The 26,648-nt window shown below is 31.9% G+C and overlaps 6 protein-coding genes across 7 annotated transcripts; 3 read left to right on the forward strand and 3 right to left on the reverse strand.

Moving 5' to 3' along the window:
* The first annotated feature begins 1,833 nt into the window (after nt 1-1,833).
* LOC115724612 (GPI-anchored protein LLG1) lies at nt 1,834-4,082 on the forward strand. Its single transcript, XM_030653934.2, has 3 exons — nt 1,834-2,281; nt 2,360-2,416; nt 3,397-4,082. Exons 1-3 carry the CDS (start codon nt 2,188-2,190, stop codon nt 3,759-3,761), a joined length of 516 nt encoding a protein of 171 aa, XP_030509794.1. The 5' UTR covers nt 1,834-2,187; the 3' UTR covers nt 3,762-4,082.
* Nucleotides 4,083-4,421: 339 nt separating this feature from the next.
* On the forward strand, nt 4,422-6,254 carry LOC115724610 (pentatricopeptide repeat-containing protein At5g66520-like). Its single transcript, XM_030653930.2, has one exon. It carries the CDS (start codon nt 4,422-4,424, stop codon nt 6,096-6,098), a length of 1,677 nt encoding a protein of 558 aa, XP_030509790.2. The 3' UTR covers nt 6,099-6,254.
* Nucleotides 4,424-10,467, reverse strand: LOC115724611 (actin-related protein 8). 2 transcript variants are annotated; one of them, XM_030653932.2, is made up of 12 exons: nt 9,888-10,467; nt 9,715-9,800; nt 8,545-8,615; nt 8,392-8,459; nt 8,238-8,299; nt 8,039-8,136; nt 7,635-7,716; nt 7,352-7,494; nt 7,125-7,273; nt 6,688-6,821; nt 6,474-6,592; nt 4,424-6,386 (listed from the first exon to the last, which is right to left on the reverse strand). In XM_030653932.2, exons 1-12 carry the CDS (start codon nt 10,247-10,249, stop codon nt 6,309-6,311), a joined length of 1,452 nt encoding a protein of 483 aa, XP_030509792.2. In that variant the 5' UTR covers nt 10,250-10,467; the 3' UTR covers nt 4,424-6,308. The 2 variants fall into 2 exon arrangements, with proteins under 2 accessions (XP_030509792.2, XP_060973707.1); XM_061117724.1 differs by lacking the exons at nt 9,715-9,800; nt 9,888-10,467 and adding an exon at nt 9,069-9,086.
* A 3,653-nt stretch (nt 10,468-14,120) lies between these two features.
* On the reverse strand, nt 14,121-17,493 carry LOC115695718 (exocyst complex component SEC15A). The gene is made up of 2 exons (XM_030622787.2): nt 17,353-17,493; nt 14,121-16,659 (listed from the first exon to the last, which is right to left on the reverse strand). Exon 2 carries the CDS (start codon nt 16,643-16,645, stop codon nt 14,276-14,278), a length of 2,370 nt encoding a protein of 789 aa, XP_030478647.2. The 5' UTR covers nt 16,646-16,659; nt 17,353-17,493; the 3' UTR covers nt 14,121-14,275.
* Nucleotides 17,494-17,640: 147 nt separating this feature from the next.
* Nucleotides 17,641-21,799, forward strand: LOC115695719 (uncharacterized WD repeat-containing protein C2A9.03). The gene is made up of 11 exons (XM_061117725.1): nt 17,641-17,771; nt 18,282-18,375; nt 18,549-18,677; nt 18,793-18,963; nt 19,063-19,149; nt 19,867-20,001; nt 20,120-20,230; nt 20,477-20,568; nt 20,669-20,774; nt 21,000-21,086; nt 21,171-21,799. The coding sequence occupies exons 3-11, from the start codon at nt 18,582-18,584 to the stop codon at nt 21,588-21,590; spliced, it is 1,305 nt and encodes a 434-aa protein (XP_060973708.1). The 5' UTR covers nt 17,641-17,771; nt 18,282-18,375; nt 18,549-18,581; the 3' UTR covers nt 21,591-21,799.
* Nucleotides 21,800-24,306: 2,507 nt separating this feature from the next.
* LOC115695720 (protein AGENET DOMAIN (AGD)-CONTAINING P1) lies at nt 24,307-25,411 on the reverse strand. Its single transcript, XM_030622790.2, has 2 exons — nt 24,804-25,411; nt 24,307-24,649 (listed from the first exon to the last, which is right to left on the reverse strand). Exons 1-2 carry the CDS (start codon nt 25,221-25,223, stop codon nt 24,575-24,577), a joined length of 495 nt encoding a protein of 164 aa, XP_030478650.1. The 5' UTR covers nt 25,224-25,411; the 3' UTR covers nt 24,307-24,574.
* Between the last annotated feature and the right edge of the window lie 1,237 nt (nt 25,412-26,648).

Consider the following 26,648-nt stretch of genomic DNA (forward strand, 5'->3'; position numbering starts at 1 on the left):
TGTGGGTCCGCCTATAGTTATAGAAAAAAATTGAGAAAAATATTCTGATATATGATTACGTAGAGATTGATTCAAAAATTGTAATAAGATATTGTAATTAAATAGGGTTTGTCAAACTCATTTATATAAATATAATTACCTAATTTAATGCACTAGCTACAACAAATAATGACACAAGTCTTGGTTTGAATAAAAAAAAGCTTTTCTCTTCTTGTTGGGTCATTGTAAAGATTATTAGTGTTTAGAAGAGAAAAGAAAATAATTTTGAATAATGTGAGATGTTATTAAAACCTAAAAATAACAATTTGAAAGAGTAGGAAATATGAGGTTTTGTCACATTCATTTGATCAAGAGATATAGAAATTGCCATGTACTTTAATTTAATGCACTACCACCCACTTTGAAGCCAAAAATTTAAACTTTGTGAAAAAAATTACTTTTTTGTTGGGTCATTGTTAATATTATTATTATTAATAAAAAAAAAGACAATTTGGGAGAAAAACATTACATATTTTAGTCACACTCATTTATAACAATGTAGTACTTAATTTAATGCACTAGACTTGGTAAGAAAAAGTTCTTTTTTTTTTTGGTTGGGTCATTGTTTATTTATTTAATATTAAGAAAAGACATTAACTTGACACAATATGAGGTTATAATTTTAAAACATCCATATCAATAAAAAGCCAAAAAAAAAAAGTTGAGAATTTGATTAAAAAAGATAATTTGTGGCGTAAATAGTTAATTTTAATTATCGATTACGGATAAATATTTAAGTTTAATTTTTTATAGTAATAATACCTAAGTTAAATTTATAGAACTTTTGTAAGTACCTGACTATTAAGTGTTAAGTTTTTATTCGTGTTATTTTCTATTAGTATATTTAAATAAAAAATAAAAATTTAATGACCTAGACCAATCAAGGACTACCACGTGACTTTTGACTTGACACTTAACAATTAAATATTTACAAACTTTTTTTTTTTCTTTTTTCTTTTTTTTGAATAATTCATGCAATTTTATTAATAACAATCAACTAAAATAATAGTTTGCAATTCAATCGGGACATCTCCCCAGTAGAAGACACAACTAGGATTAAAATTTGAAAAAAAAAACGACTCAAATAATCATCTGCTTAATTCTCAAATCGCTTGACAAAAAAAAAAAAAACAAAAAAAAATCATATGAAAAAGATTGTAACATCACAGTTAACCTTAAGAACATCTATATTCAATTTCATCCATTTCTCAGAAGACGCAACAACAGAAACTATTGCACCAGGTTCTTTCAACCTCGTAGCTTAAGCACTCAATTATTGTTCAAGGTACGTAATCGAACTACTAACAGCTCATTTAGTCGCAGAGAATTTATTATTCCCAACCACTAACAACGATTTGATGGCAAGCCGTCGAAGAACAAAGAAGAACCAACAACGAAACAAAATAAAACTATCTCACGCAGTCAAGATTAAAACACTCAAAACCATGTTACAAAGACAAAACTAAAATATTTAAAATCATGTCACAGAAACAAGACTAATCGCAATAACAAAACATAATCCTGACCAAGCTGCACCTAAGCCCAAAAAAAGCCCGCGAGTCTGAAAAAAAAAAAAAAAAGAGATAACCTCCAATAACTTAAGAACAAAAAACCCTATTTTTTTTAAAATTAAATTCTCTAAAAAATTCAACAAAATATTTAAATATTATTATCATAAAAAAATTAAATTTAAGTATGAAAAAATTACACTGAACTATTTATACAACGAATTACACTAAACAAAATTCAATGTTTTAGTTTGCGTCATTGTTTTTTTTTTTTTGATTAGTTAGTTTGTGTCATTGTTAAGTATTATAATTAGTTCAAAGAAAAGGCAATTTGAGACAAAAACATAAATTTATAATAAGAAATAAACGCGGTTTGGTTTTAGTTAAAAATCCAAGTTCTCACCTTTGCTTTGCTGTCCTTTACTGTAACCCATCTATTTGCCCCTAACTCCCCTATTGCTCCTACTCCTCTTCACCTCTTCTCTTCTCTTTTATTGATTTTCATTTGCTTATTTCTTATGTTTCTTATTCATAGATCTTAATACTCAAATAAAGATTCAAGCTTTACCATTTTTTGTTTTAAAAATTGTTTTTTTTTTCTTCATAAAAATCTAAGACTTAGAAGCTGAACCCAGAAACAATGAAGTTGGATCGAAGCTCTCCACTTATATTATCTTTCTTTTTGATGGGTTTTCTTGCTTTAGTTTCATCTTCATCTTCTTCTCATATCTCAGGTTCATTTTCTTAACTTTGATGTTTTTCTTTACTTATTTTTGCAATTTTTGAATTAAAGTTTGTGTCTTTAATTGCAGATTCAATCTTTGACTTTCATGCTTCTTCTGGTCGTAATCTCCTTCAAGCTAAGCAAGGTCTGTTTCATTTCAAAGTTTCTTACTTTAATTTTTGTTTACATTTAAGATTTTCCCATTTAATCTAATCTTTCTCTTGAAAAGAATTGTTTTTAAGATTAAGAGATCTAGAAGTTCATCATAAGATGAGAAAAATTATAAGCTTTTCTTTGACCATGCTTACTTTTCAAATAGGATCATCTTAGCTTAATAGATTGTAAGAAAGCAAAGTCTATAGCTTTAAGAATCACCTTGTCTTATTGGAATGGATGGTGGTTAAAGTCTTTGTTTATAATAATTCTTTTGCTAGAAATAGATTATCATAAATTTTTTTGCTCAATTTTGTTTGCTGCAACAAGAACAATTTCTATGATACTAAGACTTATTCCACTTGGGAGATTCAAGAAAAACCTACATATGTTTTTGAAATGAACCTAAGTCTTTTTATACATTAAAAGGAAATGAGAGAAATGCTAATTGGCACAATTGGTGTTAGCACCCACCTAAGATGTGATATATCGCTATTGGTATAATTAATTATTGTCTCTTCTCACGTGATTTAATATAGGGTTAGTTGCAGCGAAACTCTCTCATGTTTTCATTTTTTACACTGAACTCCCTTATTTTTTTTTGTGGTAAAATTCTTTTATGTTTACTTTTCTTTATAAATTTGAGGTGTCAGCTGGATATCATCGTTAAATACCAACTGAATTATTACTGTATTGACTTTGAAGTTTTACTCTCACATATACACAGTAGTCATCTAGTTACCTTATATTTGCAAAGAAAAGTAAATATAATGGAGTTAATTGTATAAAAATTAAAACATAAGAGGGTTTTGCCACCAATTACTCTTTAATATAATAATTTTTATAGAATGTCGCTAACTATTATTAAGACGCAACCTCGTGGCGGTGTTAGAATAACAGATTATTGCTTTATATTCCATTAGTGTCATCATCTAAAGAGATTATAATATGTCATGTGGTATTATTATGTAGGTTGCCCTGTGAACTTTGAGTTTATGAACTACACCATCATCACCAGCCAATGCAAAGGACCTCATTACCCTGCTAAGCAGTGTTGTGAATCATTCAAGGAATTTGCTTGTCCATATGCAGATATGATAAATGAACTGAAAAACGATTGCGCTTCGACCATGTTCAGCTACATAAACCTCTACGGAAGATACCCTCCCGGTCTTTTCTCAAGCGAGTGCAGAGAAGGGAAGCAAGGTTTGGAGTGTCCTGCACTGCCACCATCTGTATCCAAAGATGTAAATTCATCTCATGCCATGGCTTACTCATCTCCACCGATGAGCTTGCTAACAGCAGCCATTGTTGTCTTGTTACTCAAGTTATTTTGAGCAAAACACCATTTGTTTTCCCCCTAAAAAAATTATTGGTTGTTCACTTACCCTTTGGGCAATTTCAATTTTTCAGTCATGTTTCAGTTTCACCATAGCTATATGCTATATAAATATATATAGAGGCCTTATTGTATGTACTATGTAATATTCTTCTCCTTAGTTGTAATTGTCTCCACTTATGTATTGGTTTGAGTTTATTATGGCTTTGTGGCCTTCCAAACTAAAGGGAGTTAAGGCATCTCTTGTACTAGACATGGATTTGTGTTGTATTACCTTCACAACTACATAATGTTAAAGATTCTTTCATATTTATTTTCATTCTTTTGTTGCAAAACCCTCATAACTTACTTTTGTTTGTACATTTAAGACACCAATTAAATAGTACCGTTAAATATTATGTGACATATTTTTATTAACTTTGAAGTTTTACTGTCACGTATATACAGTGGTCATTCTAGTTAAGTTAAGAAAAGATAAGGGAGTTAAAACATAATGGAGTCTTGCTGCCAGGAAAAAAATGTAATATTTCTATAAATAAAGGGTCTCAAATGCAATTATCTAAGTTTTCCACTAACTTATTTTGGATTTTGGTATCTTGTGGCTGTGATTGTCCCAACCAGGAAAAAGTTCAAAATCACAGACTAAATCTTATTTGAGATGAAACCAGAAACATACATAATGGCTTCTTTAACAACAAGGCCTCCATCCATTGTTGTGAACCATAAGATTCCTCCCACTGTGGCTTTGCTTCAAATGTGCTGCAACTTTCATGAGGTAAGACAAGTTCATGCACAGTTGGTAATCTCAGGACTCCTAAATCGCCCTCCCAACGGTGGAAGACTTGTCGAGTCTTATGTAAGAGTCTCAAACATGAACTATGCCATGTCTGTCTTTGACACAATTCAATCTCCTGATGTGTTTGCCTACAACAACATCATCAGAGGATTCATGCTCATCAAAGACTCTTATAGCTCGCTCTTAATGCTTAATAAACTGTTGCTGAATGGCTTCATCCCGGACAATTATACTTACACCTTTGTCCTCAAAGCTTGTTCTCAACTTAAAGCTCTTTGTCAAGGTATGCAAGTCCATTGCATGATGATCAAGGCTGGCATATCAGTCAATAGTTACACTCACAGCTCGCTCATACGAATGTATGCAAGCGCAGGTAGTATGGATTGTGCTGAGCTTGTTCTTGCTGAGTTAATCTCTACAAATGAAAGCAATGCTAGTAGTGTTATTATTGCCAAGAATGCTATGATATCCGGGTACCTAAGTCAGACTCAGCAGGGTCATGTCGATAAGGCCAGAACAATGTTCGACGAAATGGAAGCTAAAGATGTTGCTACTTGGAGTGCCATGATATCAGGGTACAATCACAATGCTATGTATGCTGAAGCCTTGAGCATCTTTGAAGAGATGATGGCTTCTCGGGTTTTGCCAAATGAATCCACGCTCGTGAGCTCTTTGTCTGCCTGCGCTCATCTGGGAGCGCTAGACAAAGGAAGATGGATTCATGGCTATGTGGATAAGAATTGTGGTGGTGAAGTGAGTGTTACTCTTGGTACTGCTTTGGTAGATATGTATGTTAAGTGTGGTTGCCTTGAATGTGGTTATCAAGTCTTTAAGGAGTTATCTCATAGAGATGTAGTTACATGGGGAGCTATGCTATCTGGTTTTGCAATACATGGGAAGCCCCAAGAGTGTTTTCAACTGTTTGATGAGATGGTTTCACAAGGATTATTCCAACCGAATGGAGTTGTTTTTGTGGCGATTTTAACAGCTTGCTCTCATGCTGGATTCGTTGAATTGGGACATCGTTATTTCAATAGAATGGTTAATGAGTTCGGAATTGTACCTTCAATTGAACACTATGGATGCATGGTAGACCTCCTTGGCCGTGCAGGGAGGTTAGCAGAAGCAGAAGATTTCATTTCGAGAATGCCAAAAGAGCCTAACTCGATCATTTGGGGTGCGTTTCTCAGCGCTTGTAGAACATACAAGGACACAAAAAGAGGGAATGTAGCATTCAAGCACTTGACCGAGTTAGAGCCAATGTCTGGTGATCGGTACAAGCTTGCAAGGCTTATGTTTCACAACACTGGCGAAAAGGAAATTGCCAACGCGATTAGAAAGTTCATCGACGAAAATGATTTGGAGACAACTCGCGGAGTGAGCTTCATTGAAATCGATGGTGTGGTGAATGAGTTTGTATCAGGCATAGTTAATCATGACAGGAATGAAGAACTCTATACAATGTGGGAAAGAGTAAACAGATTACTTAAGACAGCAAAATCTGAAACTGACAAACAAAACCTTTCTTTGTGTGTGTGATTATTATTAATGTAGTAAACACAAATGTCATAGCATTACATCATTATTTTCATAATGTTTACAACAATATACAAGTCAAAAGACTATATCAAAAACAAGCTATAGTCTTGACTGTCATATCCTTTTTCATTTTGTATAAATTTTATAAGTTAAACAGATCTGATCTTGAGTTTTTCTACAAGTATACAACTGATTTCGATAAGGAAGGATTCACCATAGGCGGTTGATCCTAGGTTTCTGTCGAAACTGCTTCTTTGTCACGCACCAAGGACCGGGGAATGTGCTCAACTGTACAAACAACAACAGAAATCATACAGCAACCATTTCCAAAGAGTTGTATAAGTCCAAATGTTTATGGTAAGTTATGCAGCTTACATTGCCGATTAGCTTAGCCCCGAACCACGCTGTGTCTTGGCCGTAGGGAGGAGGAATGACCTTAACTCCGCTCGACATAGATGGAGAGAGTATTTCATGCAGTTCCTTTTCTAGCCGATCTGAAACAACAACCAAAATGCATACCACAACACATCAGTGTGTCAATTTTCACCAATTTTATGCTTTTTTCCACATGAAAGTGAACTGCATACACCTGCCAATCCGGGTAAACACGCCGTGCCTCCTGATAGTATGATAGTCTTGAACCAAGCATTGTCACTTGTTAGTTCTGCAGCATCACAATGGTCCATACAGAGTGCTATAGCCTGGTGCAAACCCATCGCTCGCCTGTAAAAAAACATACCATAAAGCGTTTCTAGACATCTTTTTCGATGAATCAATAAGTACCCAATGTTTGTAAAACTGTAATTGTTTTCTAATTTTATAATATGGCACATATAACACCCAGATTCTAGATCATTTGGTCTGGACAGAAACATGTAATACTAGTTATCTTCAAATTTTCTATTCATAAATTCAAAATGAAGTTTGTACTGACGAAACTGGAAGAAAATTATAGTTTAACAAACATTAGGTACTTTTACCACTATTTACCCTATTAAATATTATTAACGAAGTTGGAGAACTTACACTCCTGCCATTCGTGGCTGGAATAAGATCTCGCCTGTTTGAAACCGCTCTTTAGAAAGTGTGAACAGACCTTCTCCTGTGGCATCACATGATGCCTGTGTATCTTTGAGTAGCTCAGCTTCATAATCATAAGCAACATAACAGAGATTCTGTATAGAAATCGGCCATAAACAGAACTCAGCCTAAACAAGATCGAAACATTCGAATAACAAGTAAAGAGTTTGTACCTCTTTCAAAGTGCGAACGGTGTACAACGATTCGAAACTAATATTGTTCTGCTGCATCAACTCCTTAAGAAACCCGGTAAGTTTTAGAGCTCCCAATCCAACAACCTCCACACCAACTTTGCGCATTACTTTACCATGTAAAACTAGAAGCCGAAAAAGAAAAGGAAAGATTATATTTCAGACCCCAAAAAAGAAGTGACACCAGCATAAAAGAAAGCAGTGGAAAATCCAGGGAATGAAAACTAATAAGGAAGCATGAACTGTAGAAACTAGCAATCCTTACTGGGAACAACCGATGTGACTTGAAACCCGATATTTACAACAATTCCTGAAGTTCTTCTAGCAGCATACAAAGCTAAAGTTGCCTACATTTTCAAAAACAGATAATGGAGATAAGATTTTACAAATAATAAGTAAGTTCAGGATTGCCAACCACTCAAATCACACAAGCTTGGTTTATAAAAGGGTAATGAAGAGTGAAAATTGGATCAAGGGGTGACGGCTCAAATAGTCAAGCTCCTATAGTTTTCCAGTTGTTCTAGGGCCCTTCTGCATAGTTCTTCTGAATTTCGAATAATCTATAAGATCTTCTGTTTTCGATTATCTAATAAATCTTTCTATTCATTTCAAAACTTGCACGATCCTCGTCCTGAAATACTACTAGTATTAAGGCATAGAGAAATTCACCTGATTAATTGCACAAACAGCAGGAACATTCATGTCAAAGAGTGTTGTATAGATGGCTTCCTTGAGTTGTCGTCTTGATGCTTTTGCAGATTCGGTATCTGCAATTAGAAGACAGAAACCATATCATATGAACATAAAGTGTCTCTCAAACAAGAAAAACAACAGACATATCAAATTATAGAAGATGGTGCTCACTGACCATCATAATGCAAGATTGGTATAGACACAACCACAGGCTGTGATGCTGCTCTTACCTGCATTCTACAAAATTCAAAACAACACACACATCAAATTATATATTAACTAAATACTTATTGGTGACATAACAAAACAAAGAGAAAGAGAGGAGCTACCTTCCATAAATAGTGGAAAAGAACTGCCTAAGTCTTGAATACATTGGAGATTCAATGTTACCAAATTCCTGCATAAGAAAAATTAACAATTGGGATTAGTGAATGAATGAAATGAATGATGAAACTATGAAGTTGGGGAGTTTAAAATGTGACCAAGAAAGTAGCAGAGCGCACAGATGGAGCAGCATACTTGCTCCAACCATATTTGCAATAACCAGAACCACCTGAACAAAGAACAGAAATTGGGTATTCAATAGTGTTCTTATAATACTACAAAGATCAATATCTTTATAGGGATATTTGCGCGGCAAAATTTCTTATGCAATTTATTTTGTTGCACTTAAATATTTATGTAAATTTTTTGGTGGTGAAAATTCCTATGTAGTTCATTTTGTTGCACTTAAATTCTTGTGTAAATTTTTTAGCAGCAAAACTCCCAACGATTACATATTTAATGTAACATTAGTCCTTGAGTTGGTAACAACAAAGAGACTAATATTGTAACAAAATGTCTACTAACAAAAAATTTATTTAAGAATTTAAGTGCAACAAAATGAACTACATATGATTTTTATCACCAAAAAATTAACATATAAGTATTTAAGTGTAACAAAATAAACTACATGATAATTTTTGCTCCAAATTTCCCTATCTTCTTTATATCATGTAGATATTACCATCAATGATAATTGAGAGTAACAACAAAAAACTAATATGATAACAAAATGACTACATACTCATAGTAGCAAAAAATTTACATAGGGATTTAAGTACAATAAAATAAACTACATAAGGATTTTTACTACTAAAAAATTAACATAAATATTTAAGTGCAAAAAGTGAAATACATAAAAAATTTTGCTGCAAATTTTTCTATCTCTATATCATATAAATATTACCATCAATTATTATTGATGGTAACAACATAGGAACTAATATTGTAATAAAATGACTACATACTAGTAAAAAATTTACATAGAAATTTAAGTACAACAAAATGAACTTACATAAAGATTTTTACCACCAAAAAATTTACATAAATAATTAAATACAACAAAGTGAACTACAAACAAAATTTTGCTGCCAATTTCCCTATCTCTATATCATACAAATATTACCATACCATCAATTATCATTGATGTTAACAACATAAGAACTAATATTGTAACAAAATGACTACGTAGTAGCAAAAAATTTACAAAATTTACATAAGTACAACAAAATGAACTACCAACCAAAAACTTACTAGTTATTATTACTATTGACTAGTTATTGTTCTTATATTACTATAAAGATCATATCTTTATATCATATAAATATTACCATCAATGATAATTGAGCCAGGAACTTGCACACGTTGACCATAAATTCTCATAAAACACAATTGAGTAGGTTGAGTAGTGAGTGTTCTGCAATAACCAAAACCCAAAAAAGTACTGATCTTGAAACTAAAAAAAAACCAAACAAAAATCACAAATTGAAAGTTGGGAACTTACTGAAGAGGATAAGCAGATCTCAAATATGTTTCAGCAAAAACAAGAGAATCCCAAGAGTGAGGAAGAGAAGCATTCTGATTCTGTAAAAAGAAAACCCAAAGCTTTTCATCTAAAGCTAAAGACTTTAAGTACTTACAAACCACACTCATCTTTGCAACTTCTTTGGGTCCCAAAAGTTTGAGGATTTGTAGCAAAACATCAGAAGGTATTTCCAGAAAAGAAGGAGAGAGATGATGATGATGATGATGATGATGAGAAGGGGGAGACAGATGGGTAGCCATGGATGATGATGAGTCTGGTTTGGAATTGGAAGAGGAGCGTTTTGAGACTGAATCCCATACTTTTTTAAGAAGGGTAGCCATGGAAGGATGAAAGGGTTATTCAAAGTTTGACATAGCCATTAGAACCAGAAAGAGAGAGATAAGAGAGGAGAAAGAAAGTTGTTGAATTTGGTGTAATTGAAAACTAAAGGCTCAGACTTTGAGTTCACACGTGTGTAAAGGAGCAAACTTTGATTATTACTATGATTATCAATGTCATAAACAACACAGTTTCTGTTTTACCTTTCTTTCTTACACTTCTGACGGTTTTTTTTTTTTTTTTTTTTACATTTAAATATTTAATCGTCAGTTGATAATCATTGAATCACGTTGCTAATTTTAGTATTAAAAATAATAGAGTTTTTTTTTTTTTCCTTTTTTAATTCCCCAAGGAAAAAAATCTCATTTTTATTATGTTGGAAAATTTATTTTAAAAGTACAATCTTTTTTATTTTATTCTTCAAAGTCAAAGAATATATTGATTATTAGAGGAAATTTTTTAAATTAAGAAATTACTACATAACATATTTAATATATGCAGCAATATTTCTATTAAAGACATACATTGTAAAAAATTGAAAATAAAAACCTAATTAGTCTAAAAAACAATCCCACTAAGAAAAAGAAATGATCAGAGTTCACAACAACTACAGAATAAGATTAAGGGTTTTATCGGTTTGGTATGGACTGCTTAATTCTAATTTGAGATAAATAACTATTTTTTTCTTGTGGTATGAAAAGTATAAGTTTTTTTTTTTTTTTTTTGAAACAATATGAAAAGTATAAGTTACTTGTTATATTTTCTCTCCTTTTAATATAAAAGTTCAAACATAAAAATATTTAATTGGAATTAGTTTAAGAGCTTTTTTTTCAATTTTAACCAAAAACAGATAATAATATTACAAACAAACTTTCAGTCGATCAAATAAAAAAATATACAACTTGATAAAAAAAAAATTACATAAATACCTCTTACACACACTTTCAACCCACACGATCCACGCTTTGTGAGATTAAAACCTTCGTGTGATGCAATTAGGTCGGTAATGATAAAAAGAGAAAGTACCATTAATTCTGACGACGTCACTTGAGAAGAAGAACAAACTCACGCACACAACCTTCAATCGACCAACCCAGCAACCCAACATAATCAAAACAAAACCCAACCAGAAAGAGAACCACCGTTAATTTCAACGATTTCACCCGAGAAAACGATCGAAATCAATCAAAACAGTGGTTGTTTCGAATTCATGAAAAAAAACTACTACGAAACTAATATTCAACCAAAAATCCGGTTTAATTCGAATAAAACTAATGTCTTGACTTCAATTTCCAGATCCATGAAATGCAGATATCAAAAGGTTGAACTAAAGTTCCGAAACAATCCAATTAAAGTATAATCCAAAAAAAATTACACCAATACTATAGTTAAATATTTATCCCGATGCATTTTTGTTATTTTCTAGATTTCTAATGGTGAATTTATTTTTATTAAATCACAAATAGACATGTAAATAGAGTTACGTACATGTAAACACTGTTCTAATTTTTAATGTTTCATAACAGTTGCATTATAGTTGTATAAATATTTTGCTAACAGTTGATTCTCCACATATTACTATTAAGGTACAACTAATTATCGATCAGTGACAAAAAAAATACTAACAAATAGTTTCTTATAGATGCACATTAACATTTAATATTTTTAGTTGCAATTAAGTTGCACGTTAGTTGAATAATAGTTTTTCTACTACAATATCATAATATTATAAAAATAAGGCTCAAAATTGTCAAATACGCAATCTGAACAGATAAAACATGATTGTTGTAATATTCATTTGTATTAAATATGTGGAATTATTAGTTATTTTGTGCTTTTATGTTAGTTGACTCGCAACATATATAATTGTTGCATTACAGTTTCATCACAGTTATCTTAAAGTTGACTTCTTCTTTCTATTCTGGCCGTCAAAGTTAAAAAAAATTTCAAGTAAGGACGCCTTCGACTTCTTCTTCACTGGATGACGACCACCTTTAGCCATGGGGGGAGCGAAATCAGAGTCATCATCGTCGACGACTGGGCGTTTCTCTTTAGCCTTGTTAGCAACTGATTTATGACCTATTTTTGAAGCTTTTTTTTGGCAATAGAAATGGAGAAGCAGAACCACAAGTAATAGCCATTATATATACGAAATGAAAGATATGTATAAAAAAAACTAATGAAGGAGGCAGTTGAAAGAAGAAGATGGTGAAGGTTATGGCTGGAAGGTAGTTTTCGTGGGTTTTGAACGTGAGTTTTGAAAGCGTAATGGCTGGAAGATGGTTTGGGCTGACATGAATGGACATGTATAAGTGATATTTTGGTAAATAAAAGCTCATTAAAGACAAAATTGTTACCCACACCTTATGGAGATATTTTTGTAAATAAAGTGTTAATTTATATTTTTCATGTAAAAATTTCTTAGTTTAATAATTTGTGTGAAATTATTAAATTAGTCGATAACTTATAAAATTGAGGGTCTAGCACCACTCGATGTATCATATTACTATTAGTAATTAAATATTGAGTCTCAAATAATTTAATCTAATAACTTTTTATAAAATATCGTTAATCATTCACAAGACACTACCTCATAATAATACTAAACACTACTGATGCCTAATAATAATGATCATTATTTTTAGGCTAGAGAAGCAACAACATTGCTCTTGACTCTTGATGTAGAGAGTCACACCATTCTAATTGTTTTTTTGCAAAGACCCTATCCTATCACATTCACAATCATTTCTTCATACACAAAAGAGGTCACTTTACATTTCATTTTCTTATTACTAAACCCAAAAAAGCTTTGAGCTTTATGTTTGAAATGATGTGCTTATTAACAGGTTTACATTGCATGTTATAATAAAACATTTGAGTCTTATTCATTAAGCATCTCATCTATGTCCCATTTCCAAGGGAAAGAAGATAAAAAGAGTGAAGTTGCAGATGAAGACTTGGACTTCTCAAATGACCTTGACTTTGATTTTTCTGGGTCATCTTAACTTTAAACAACTAATAATGTGTTGAAACAAATCCATGGAAAGAAACCAGTCAAAAGGTTCTAGTTGTTATCATTATTGTAATCTTTTCCATAACATAGAAAAATGTATGCTTTGTTTCACAATGACACATCAATTTTCAGATTTTTAATATATAACCTTCAAATTAAATTATAAAATAAACAAATAGCCCCCATTTTGATATTTCACACATGTTCGCGGTAAAAGTGGTGCGGGTTGTAACTTTTTTCTCAAACCAAACTGCATATGTAATTTTTGTAATTTCTCAAACTGCAACCGCACTGCGAGATTTTAAAACCGTAAAAATTACACCACGAAAATACAATATAGTGTAATTTAAGTAATTCACACTATCATTATTATCAAACATTATAATAAAAATTCAAAAATTAATCTAATAAAATTTTAACAATTCAAACAAAAAAAATCTTATTAAATATTAATAATATAGCATATATAATAATGATCAAATTATTATATTAAATTATCTCTAAGAAAATAATATAATATACATATATATTATATATATTTATTCTTATATGAAAGAAAAATCATTTTGTTAAAATAGTAACTTTGTAAAATATAGTGCGGTGTAATTTGAACCGTAATTATTAAATTCAAAACCGTAAACTATATCGCGCGGTTTAGCCAAATATATAAACCACAACCGCACCATTCAAATCGTATTTTTTATGCAATGTAATACGGTACAGGCAGTTTGTGTGGTGTGAACGGTTTGATGAACACCCCTACTCAATATAATCGGACTCAATCCTCTTCCATTTCTCTTCTCAAAACCAAAAATTTATATATGAATGAAAGAGAACAATTTTCAATGTACAATAAGAGATCAAGAGAAAAAAGAAATCAAATTGCATATTTATTGTATGGACATATATCATTAGGAAATGTTAATGATTCCCATACATTCTCAAACTCAATAGAAAAACCAAAACAAAACTATACTAAACTAATAAGAGTAAAGAAGGGACCTTTTGATAGATATCAGTTGAAATCCTTCAATCTTTTCTTCAGCATGTCCATCGATTTCTTCTTCGCGCTTTGCTTCGTGTTCCTCGTTGCAAGGCTTCCAAAGATCCCATCAGGTGCATCCTTAAACTTCTCACAAACCGTACTAACTTTCTTGTAATCCAAGGCATTGTAGTTTCGCTCGCGAATCACAGGATTCATGAAGTTCTCGGGTTGACTGCTCGATAAAAGGTTGATTAGTTGGCGTGCTTCGATCAAACAGCCTCTAAAACTACCTTCCTTGTACACTTCGCTTAATCCCATACCATGAAATCTTTCTTCCGCGAAATTCTCTAACATCTTTAGATCGGTGTTGATGCCAATAACAGCAGCCGGACTAAACCTCTTGACGCTATCACTAAGGAAGGCAGACACTATCGAGTTGGAAATGTGCTCTAGAGCTCCACATCCAATCTTGTACAACGAATCCAACGGCAAAATTTGCTGAGCCGTGGACATAATCGTGTCAAGGTAAACGATGACTTCGTTGATATAGTCGTTCCCATTCTCTGCTATCTCCTCTGAAGTCCATTTTATGTTTTCGGTTAGTGCCATATACTCATCCAACTTATTGTTAACCAAATTCAACAGAGCAAGATAAGCAGCATCTCTTGAAGTTTTTAGAACTACCTTTGCAGTTAAACAAGCTTGAGTCCTCTCAACCGATCGAACTGGGATCCCACATAGCTGAGCTGCATTTCGAACAAAGAAATCGCAAGCTCTTTCGAGAACAGATATGTTTGCAGCGATCTGCATTGCTTGAGATACACCGATGTTGTTGCTTTGAATCGTGTTGAGTAAGATCTCGTTCAACACATCGATTAGAAGCTTGTCTGTGTACTTTTTCACTACATCATAGAAATTAGCATAGACACCATGAGACAAGTAATCAACCGAACCTTTGATAAAGGATCGAACAATTCGACATGAATCAGGCACCATCGAAGAAAAAGGCGCTACATAAGGAAATGCAGGCATAATATCCGAGTTTTGGAGATTGAATAGCAACACATTGGTTTCGTAATCAGAGTCTTTCTTCAAAACCATTTGCTCGTACGAATCGTGAGCAAGAACGTTTACAATCTGTTCCCGACACTCTTCTAAAAGAAGTTTATGGTACTTGTCTCTGCAATTGTCCAAAGCCTCAAGGAGTGGACCAACTTCATACCCGTACTGTCTAAGAGTTGAACCAAGAAGTGTGACATAATCTTTCACCAAAAGAAGGTGTGTTGTTGAATCCATATGTGAGAATTGTTCATCCAAAACCGATATCATCTTAGCTAAAGCTGTTTCCCACATTATTTCAACTTGTTCAGCTAAAAGCAAACCCCCAGCAGTCCTGAGAACCCGATCCTCCACTATGAAGAACCCTGCAATTTGAGCTAAAAATGTTTGATAAGACTCAACAAAAGGCTGCACCGAAGAGATTTGTAAATCCGAGTTAAGCTGCAGCATTCGATTCTTATAGTAATAATCCCGAAACTGCTCAGGAATTCCTAAGCAATTGTGAATGTGGTATGCTCGATAAAGAGGTGTAAGATCGATTTTCAAAACCGATTCCTCATCTACTTCTTCCACCTCTAAATTAAACGAAAACTCTTCTAACCCCATGACATTTTGCTCCTCAGCTTTCCTTTGACGTTCCAGCATTTCCTCGTCCCTCTGACGAACCGATGCAGCATGACCTATCGCTGTTTGACCGATATCCTTAGCAGAACTCCTTATGTGCACAAGCCACTCATTGAACTTACTACAAACTCTCTTCTCAACATGCGATTTAATAACAGGAATTCTCTGCTCAATAACCATTCTCAAAGCCTTGACAGGAATCTTCTCCAAGTAATTCTTCTCAATCAAATCGATCGTCTTCAATGCTGGATAAAATCGGCCCTCAGAAACATGACTGTTACACTTTACACAAAGCTCTAACACCATTACACAATTTTTCGACATTTTAACAGCTTCAGTCACATTCTTCTTAATAGCATAAGACTCAAGAAGCTCCTCAAGTTTAATCAAAAGAACACTCCCAACTTCTTGCAACCGAAAATTATCACTTGACAGATCACATTTAAGCTCTTCAGCATCAACCAAAACCCCCCGAAGCTCATCGACAGCAAGAATGAATTCCTCATAATGTGTTTTGCAGAGTTCTTCAATCTCGGTTTCCTTCTTCTTCACCACATTCTTGAGCTGGTGAAGAAGTGATTCGGGCCTCCCCATTTCGAAGGCATGCCTAACAAGAGGACCAACATCATCACCATTCGAAATCAAAGTTGCAAGAACCAAATCTTCTCCTGTATCACCATTCTCAGTAACAATTTTTCTCTTTGGTTTCACATCCATTATTCCCAAATATCCTATCCAAAAACAACATTCAAATATAAGATAAAATAATCAAATAAACAACAGCTTCAAATTCCAATAGTATAATTCTTCTTAACAATTTATCAATTTATGCCAAAAACAAGGATTTTTGTTCTGAGCAGAAAAAACATAATATAAACCTAAAATAAAATCAATAAAAACTAAAAATTCTGCATTAAATAGCAAATCTAATGCAGATTTTATAACCAAAATTCAATTTGCAATTATAAAACAAAACAAAATAGATATCACATTGAATCAATTCACTGACCTATATCTCCCCTTCAAACACAATAATTATAGTTTTAGTTAAATAATAATAATAAAATTCTATCAAAAGAAAACATAAATAGAATATATGTCATCAAACAACATAAGAAAGTTCATACAACAAAAGATAAAAAAAACTAATTTTTACATTAAATACATGTAAAATTGCATAGTTGCATGATTACATAGTGGATGCAATTTTAACATAACACCAAAAAAAAACCACATAAGAAGCTCAGCCCCCCAAACAAAAAAAAAATCACAGCTCAGAGAGAAGCATTCTCTTAACAAAATTCCTTCGAACCCATTTGTGGAAATGGAATAAAAACCAAAACTCACATCTCAATTTGGGAAAAAAGCAAGAAAAGAGTGAAACTTTAATAGAGTTTAGAATGAGATTATAGGAAAGATTGTACCTTTATTCCTTTTAAGAAAGGAAAGTGTTGTGGTGGTAAGCGAAATTAACCAAAAAGCTAATATAAACGAAAGAAGAGAAGGAAGGAAGAGGTAATAGTATGATCAATGAGAGACATATTCGAGGAGAAGGAGAAGGAGAATGGTGAGAGTTCCTATGAGAGAAAGGGAGATTGTGAATTTACAATAATGCCCTTCATAAAGCTTATGTATATAAAGGGTAGAAAAGTAAAGTAAGGAGGAGAAGAAGGCTAATTATAAGGAATATATAAACAAAACTCCCCTGAAAAAAAAAAATTAAGAAAAAAAAAACATTTTTTATTATGTTTTTGTTAGCGAAAACGGTTTTTTTATTAAAAAAAAGCAAAATTTGTATTAGATGATTGATTGACACGTATTCATCTTCTTCCCTGAGACATATGTTAAAAATCATTATCAAATCTAGAATATGTTAGAATGTTTTACAATGTTCTAAGAAATTTGTAAGAAAAATCAAGAACAATCTAGAAAGTTTTAGAGAAAACTTAAAATCACTAGAACTAAGATTAGATAATTCTAGAGTTGTTTAGAAAATAGTAAGAAGTAATTAATTAGCTAGTAAATTAGAAAAATCTAGAAATCTTTAGATACATCTTTTGTAGCCTATAAATATAGGTGAGGTGTGTGCTTGAGATGCAAGTTTGAGCAAGAGAGTTCAAGTGTGAGAAAAAAGAGTCTAAAGTGTGTGAGTTCTTAATAAGTGTCTAAAGACAAAGTATCCCAAAAGTGTGAGTTATACACAAGTGTGTAGTAAAGGTGTCTAGTGATAAAATAAAAGAGTGAGTGCTTAGTGCGTATTGTGGTCAAGTTAAAGTATTCAAGTCTTGGTGTAATTGCTTTTACAATAATAAAGTAATTACGTTTTTACGTGTTGTGGTGTCCAACAACATAGGGATTCAGTCACCGTTTTAATCAATTACTAATTACTTTTGCAGAGACCCAATTTCATAAAAATCGTTTCTTCGAAGTTCAAACACGAAGAAGAGGTAACTTTTTCATTTTCTTTCTTTCTTTTTTTTTTTTTTTTTCAATTGAATCAGAGACAAGAAATGTTTTTTTTTTTTTTTTATGGGCATATCGTAATCTTTATATGTTGTTTGTTATTATACGATTGTGATGATATGCTTATTATTGGGTTTGCATTTGCATGTTATGATAGGCTTTTCAAGACCCTTTTAAGACAGACCAAACTATGTCCCATTTTCAAAGAGAAGAAGAAGAAGAAGAAGAAGAAGAAGCATATTATGACTTCTCAGATTCTGATGGTGACTTTGACTTCGATTTTGTGGTGAGTCATCTTAACTTAACTAATAGTTAAAGATTAAAGATTTTAACTTTAATCTCTCTTTTGGTTTGATTGGGTTTGTTTGTATTTGTTTTTATTATTATTATTATTATTGCAGCAAAATACTAAATCAACTGATATAACTGCTAAGCAAGCTAGAGCAGGAAAAGATATCCAAGGTATTCCTTGGGAGGGACTTACTTTTAGCAGAGACCAATATAGACAGACTAGGTTGGAACAATACAACAACTATGAAAATATGCCTTTTTCTGGACACACCTCTTCAATGGTATTAAATATTGTTATTATGTCTTAACATTATAGCTATGTGTATAGCTTGCTTGCTTCATAGTATAGACTATTTAATACTATCTATACTCTCTAACAGGACTGTAAAATTACCAAGAAAGGGTCTACATTCTATGATTTCAGAAGAAATACTCGATCAGTGAAATCAACCATACTTCATTTTCAGGTTTGCTATACAAAATTTTGTATTTTGGATCCCGTGTTTTGCAAAACTTACCGATTAGACCTTCTGTTTTGTTTTAGACAATTTAGACCTTGTGTTTTACAAAATGGAATGTAATGTTACCTCAAATTTGATTTTGGTCAAACTTTTTTCAAGTTAGGAATATGATACACACTTGTGCTCAATTATTAATTCTTGAAAGAAATGTAGTTTATTGATAAGAGGAAGAACAAATACAAAATTTCAAGTTATTCAAGAAACTTGGTAGACTGCCCGAGTAATATTTTACTCTAAATATTTCACACCAAAAGATTCCTCCCCTCTCACAAGACTAACAAATAATCCTAACTACCCAACCAAATTAGAAGACACAAATTTAGAAACACTGAACACAGCGGCTAAGGACTTGATAACTTAGCCTCCATACTTCTAATGAGTTATGCTAATCAGACTAATATTAAGGCCTAACAGAGTAGAATAGAAATTGAATCACGATTGTTAGAGTTAGGGAAAAGAATCTTTTAAGTTTAGGAAAACCAAAATCGAGCTCATTGTATTATTATGTTCTTTTTTGCACACGGACTCTAAATTGTCATTTAATATAATATTAGGGGTTGATCGGTAACTTTGATAAAATACAAGGTCCAGAATGGTGTTAGTCAATTCATTCCGAAGTAAAACAACAACAACACAATTATTTTTGTTGTTTTGGTGATGCAGTTGAGGAATCTAGTGTGGACTACTTCAAAACATGATGTTTACCTTTTTTGGAATCATCTCATAATTCATTGGTCACCATTAACTTCCACCATGTTTGAAGTTCTCAATCTTTCAGGACATGTAGCACCCTTTGAGGTCATTCTTTGTTTTGTGTTGGGTTTATTTATTTTATTTAATTTCCCTTATAATTAAATTAATCTAAAAGCTTATTCATTATTGTTGTCAAATTCACTTACTAAGTTTTGCCATGTAGAATCATCCCGGAAGTCGGCTAGAAGGATTTAAACAACCTCAAATCAGTACTTTCGCTGTAAAAGACAATCTTTTAGTTGCTGGAGGACTTCAAGGAGAACTTATTTGCAAGGTGAAAATGATCTTGATTATAATTTCAATTTTACGCTTTGAATTTATTTTATTTACAAATATACCTTTTCAGTAAAAATAATAAACCGTTTTTTTAGTTTATTTGCAAGGTGAAAATGATCTCGGTTATAATTTTATGCATTGACTGAGTCTTTGAAGATTTTGAATTTCATTTGAGTCTATAATCAATTAAAAAGACATGTTTGAACACTCTTAAGAATGGTTAGATTTTCGTTTGGAAATACAGCATCTTGATCGACCTGGAGTTAGCTACTGCGCCAAGACTGTCACCTCTGATAATGCCATAACAAATGCCATTGAGATCTATACAAGTCCGAGGTAAATATTTTAACCCTTTTCTTCTTTTTTCGCCCACCAACAACACCAAAAACCAACTCATAATGCTGACTATATAACTATTGGTGTCTTCAATTTTTAGTGGTGCAGCTCACTTCACATCAGCAAATAATGATTGTGGAGTCAGAGATTTCGATATGGAAAGATTTCATCTTTCTAAGTCTTTCGTCTTTCCTTGGGCAGTGAATGTGAGATTCGAATCCCTTTGCATTGTGTCTAAACTCTAAACCCACTGCTACAATAATCTTGAAAATATAATATTTTTGCTAATCTTTTTGGTCTCTAGGAGCCGATGTAATCACTGAAAACACAGAGGAAGTCTTTACTACATCGGTCACCATGCTCGACTGAGATGATTGGGCGAGACTTGAAAGCCTGACTTGTGTGTTGTGTTGTTGTGTCTTTATTTGCAGCATACTAGTTTGAGCCCTGATGGTGAACTTCTTGTAGTCGTCGGGGACAATCAGCAGGGTATGTTAGTTGACTCCCAAACTGGAAAGGTACTCAATTTTCATATCTAACTTTATGCTAATATTAATAGCAATATATCCAAATCCGAAAGCTGAAAACTTTGCATAATGCAGACAGTGAAACACTTGCGTGGCCACTTAGATTTCTCTTTCGCATCAGCCTGGCACCCGGATGGTATCACATTTGCAACTGGAAACCAAGATAAGACTTGCAGGTTATGGGATGTTCGCAACCTCTCAAAATCGATTGCAGTACTAAAGGGTAACCTTGGAGCGATTCGGTCTATTCGTTACACATCAGATGGTCAGTACATGGCAATGGCGGAGGCTGCAGATTTTGTCCACATCTATGATGTGAAAAGTGGGAGTGGCTACGAAAAGGAACATGAAATTGATTTGTTCGGTGAGATCTCTGGCATATCATTCAGTCCCGACACAGAAACACTCTTCATCGGGATATGGGATCGTACTTATGGAAGTCTCCTAGAGTATGGCCGACACAGGAACTACACATATCTAGACTCTTTGATTTGAGTTTGGATCTAAAAACTTGTGTTTGCTGGTTTGGTTGGTTTAAGTGAGTGAGTTTTTAGAGTTATGCTAATGTAAATACAGAACAGAAAGGGCTGAAGTCAAAGGGTTTGACTTTGATGATAGATTTATATGTAGTTCAGAAAATAGAAATTAGGAGAGTGTTTACTCATATACAATACTATTAGTACTAACTGGACAAGTTTTTATCTTTTTGTGTGTTTTATTGGTCTCACAACAAACTAACATCAGATTTTTTTTTTTTTTTTTTTTTTTGAGTGTAACAAACATCAGATTTTGAGAGAAGATATAAAGGCGTAATTAATCCAACATTTGATGTTGGGGATGAAGATAAAGACTTTAACTTTGATTATCAATAATGTGTTCAAACAAATCCATGGAATCCAATAAAGACTCCAACTTTATCTCTCTTTTTTCTTTTATGGTTTAATCCATGGAACAAAACTCTAACTTTCTCTCTTTTCCTTTTATGATTTAGTTTGGGAATTTTACAAAAATACTGCTTTTTGACCAAAACTTTACATTTTTACTGGGACACGGCAAAAACAACTTTTGTACTGCCCAAGCCCAATTTCATTACTTTTGTACTGCCCAAGCCCAACATCATTACTTTTATCGCCCAAGCCCAACATCATTTCATTTCATTTATACTGATATATTATATATAGTTTTATTTTATTTTTGTGGTCTAACTTCTTATTAAAAGATAGGAACACATCACTGAAAGCAACAACATGCACTTCATTATATATATACACTAACATATATATTACTTGAATTTTTACAAAATAATGATTTATTAATTTCCCAGATTTTTTTTTTCATTGCATATTACATATTTATACTGTCCTCCCCTTTTTTTTTTCTTTTATACTGTCAACAACAAAACAAAAGTATGAGGCCTCCATCTTTGACAATCACAGACATAACCACCACAACAACACCAGGACACCGGAAAATAACCATTAATTCCGACAAGAATAAACAAAAGCAGTAAAATCGACGTCAATAAATAATCATGGCAAAACAACAGTAAAACAACACTAAAACAATCAAACAAAACAAAAGAAAAAAATGATTAAAAAAAAACAAACAATCTGCTGCACAACCTCCACACCAGATGCAAAATCAACTATATTTGCAAGTCTATACCTAGAAAATTATAAAAAAAAAAACTACTAAAACAACACTGAAACAACACAAAAACAAATGAAGCAAAATATAACTACTTAGAAAAAGATAAAAGAAACACACACCTCAAAACTCTCTTGTGAGTGAGCTCGTCAAATATATTGATCATGAAAAACAACAGTAAAACAATACTAAAACAATACTAAAACAATACTAAAACAACACAAAAACAAATGAAGCAAAAATAACTACTTAGAAAAATATAAAAGAAACACACACCTCCATCTTCCACACTCACAGACATAACCATCACAACAACACGAGAACACCCAGAAAATACCTATTAATTCAAATAAATAAATCATGAAAAACAACAGTAAAACAATACTAAAACAATACTAAAACAAAAAAAACAATAAAAAAAAATGATCAAAAATTAACTATGTTGTGCACATCCTCAATACTAAATGCACTATATTTGCAAGAAAAGTTCTAGAAAATTAGAACAAAAAAAAACCACACTAAATCTTATATTTTAAAAAAAAACATAACTAAGAACTTCAAAAAATTAAAAAAAAAGAAGAAGAAAAGAAAAGAAGATGAAGAAGAAGAACTAAGAACTATCACCTTCATGGTCTTCCTTCCCTCATCATCTCAAATGCATAAAAACATAGCTTTTATTTGGGTAATATTATAGATTTGGGAAAAAAAAAAGAAAAAAAGAAGAAGAAGAAGGTGAATAGTAGATAGATTAGTAAACACATAAGAAGAGAGAATAACCACAAAAAATTTGACCCAAAGACAATAACTGGATTTGTTTTTTTTTTTAAAAAAAAAAGAAGAAGAAGAAGAAGAAGAACATAAGAAGAAGAAGATGAATAATTAAATGGGATAGTAGGTATAAAAACGTGGTGTGAAAGAGAGTAATTGTATTGATATAATGATTAAATTGAATTAAAAGAAAAGAAAAAAAAAAAAAAGCTGCCACAAATGTGACAATTCCCATCACATCATTTTTTTTATTGATATAATGATTAAATTGAATTAAAAGAAAAGAAAAAAAAAAAAAGCCGCCACAAATGTGACAATTCCCATCACATCATTTTTTTTATCACTTAAAATAAAAAAAAATAAATAAATAAGCTAAAGTTTTAAAGGCAGTAAACTGCCAAAAAAAAAAAAAAAAAAAGACAGTATAAATGTTGCAATTTCCGTGCAACAGTAAAAATGTAATAAATGGGGAAAAAATAGTAGTGGGTGTAAATTTCCCTTTAGTTTTGAATAGTAATATGAAATTTGGGACAGCATATTTGTACCCGAAAACCCGTTCACTTGAGAAACCCGGCCGATCCAAACCCAAAAAACATAGAAAATTTGGGTTTTAGAAATTCTTGGGTGGGTTCAGGTGCAACCCGGCTACACATTGGACCGAGTTTGGGTGTAGAAAAATATGGGCGGGTTACCCGAAATCCGTAAAACCCGCCTTATTCTGCACTGTCTTAAAGAAACAAGACTTTGGCCTTTGGGTCTAAATTCTATGAGCTGTGAAGAAAAAGACACACAATCATTGAAATCAACCATTCTCTTTACTTATATTGACTTTTGTTGTTTTCACTACAATAAAAGTTTCTCTTATTAGCTTTCTTTAAGAAACATTTCACAACCATAAAAACAAAAAAACACCTTCATTCTATTAACAACTCAAAAAAAAAAAAACAAATTACACACTATTCTGATATGCCCAATAGATTTTAACTAAAGATTAAAACACCACCAAACAAATCTCTTCAACTGTATACTATACTATCATTTACATAGTTATAATAATAATCAAACTAATTAACACTGCTGCAGTTGATGTTGTTGTTGTTTTCACTTGTATTCAATCTCCTCCTTTTCTGCTTCCTTCCCTGTAAAATCAATCAATAAATAAAATCATCTAAATTAAACCCAAAAAACAAAAAAAAAATCATTAAAGTTTGAATCTTCAATTCAAAAAATCAATCAATAAATAAAATCATCTAAATTAAGCCCAAAATCATCAAAATTTGAATTTTTAATTACCTTTTTATTATCAGAAGAAACCCACTTCTTCTTAACCCAATCAAGATGAACTCTCAATCTGGAAACAGGATAAGCAATCTCATCACCACAGATTTCGAAGTAAACAAAGTAATCACCATTCTCTTTCCTCCCAGAAATTCTTCCAACCCACCAACCATCATTATCCCAAGCATCCACCAAATCAAGATACCCATACTCTTTCTCATCATTCTCCGGTGCCGGCGGCGGCACCGGTCGGAGTTCATCGAGTCTCACTGTTTCGACTAAAGGTTGAGTATTTACAACCCCTTCCACCAGATTCTTGTACATAACAACGAACAGATCTTTCCTCAATTGAGATACGATTGAAGCTTCATAGTATGATCCCACGAACCCAGATTCTTTGCTGCAAACTTCCACCAAATCGCCTCTGCTATACATTTTTTTAGGGTTCCAATTTTGAGAATTGACTGTGAATTTGGGAAAAAGAGTTTAGGGGGTTTTTTATTTATAAAGAAACATTTCTTGATTAAGAAGAATTAAAAGAACCGTTGAAATTTAATATTTTAAGTAATGAGATATGTAAAGATATGATTTTTATTTTTATTTTTAAAGAAAAACAATATTTTTAAATGAGCAATAAAAATGGAAACTTTGGTTTTAAAGTAAGTGGAAATTATAATTCATCTAGGAATTAATTATTAATTAATAATAAAGATGATTTTTTTTTTAACTTTTATATTATAAAAGTTGCCATCAACCAATTTCGTTTTAATTTTATCTTTAAAGGTATAATAAACTCAAATACATCCCAAATTAATTTTAACAGTAAAGAACCTAAAAAAAAACTATAGTTATACAAAGAATTAATTTAAATTAATTTTTCTTATAAAAGTAACAAGTTAAATTCCGCATTTAGGGAATTTTTTTAGTCTAATGTTCTTTTTAATAGTTTTGTATATTATAGTTATTTAAGACATTTTAAATAGTGTGTTGCATGCGTAATTTTTTTATTTTACATTCGTGTAAAATAGATTATTTGAACATCACTTTATATATTGTAAATTATTTCGAATTTTTTAAAATTTTATAAGATGTCTTAAATAACTATAATGTGCATCACTATGAAAAAAAAAATTAAACTAAAAAATTCTCTTAAATATCGAGACAAATAAAAATGTACTAGTATATCCCACATTAAGGTAACGTTTGGTTAGAAGTAATGAAATAGAATATAATAGAAATGAAATAATATTCATTTTCAAAAAAAAAATGAAATAATATTCATCTCATTCATTTGTTTGGTTCTATTATTTTGACAAAATGATTATTTTATTAGAAAAGAAAGACCAATAAAAATTAATGATTTTTTTTTTTATCAATATGCACTTCAAATTTGATTCAATCCCTGGATCCCAATCCTATTCTTATTTTTATATTCATTTATATTTTTTTTAGACAATGGAAACTTCATTAATATGCAAATAAAATAATAGTCCATGTAATTACATGATGATATATCACTCAAAAAGTAGAACTAAATCAATAATATAAACAAATTATGTCTTTTACAAAAATATAAATAAAAATCTTAATAGCACTTTCAACTAATATACCGATAAACTGTTATTGTTAAAGTATTAAAAAAACACGAAAAATGTTAAATCTCCAACTAAAATGAACATGTGACAAATTACACCTATCAATGATAGGACTAAACATTTTTATCGGGTTTGACCCGGACTCGACCAACCCTCAGACTCAACCCGACCAATCCAAAAATTTAAAGAAACTTGTTCAATTTGGGCAAGTCGGGTTCAACCCAATATACCTTTCAAGCAGGTGTTGGGTTTGATTTTTTAAATG

The sequence above is a fragment of the Cannabis sativa genome, chromosome 6, assembly GCF_029168945.1.
Source record: "Cannabis sativa cultivar Pink pepper isolate KNU-18-1 chromosome 6, ASM2916894v1, whole genome shotgun sequence".
NCBI lineage: Eukaryota > Viridiplantae > Streptophyta > Magnoliopsida > Rosales > Cannabaceae > Cannabis > Cannabis sativa.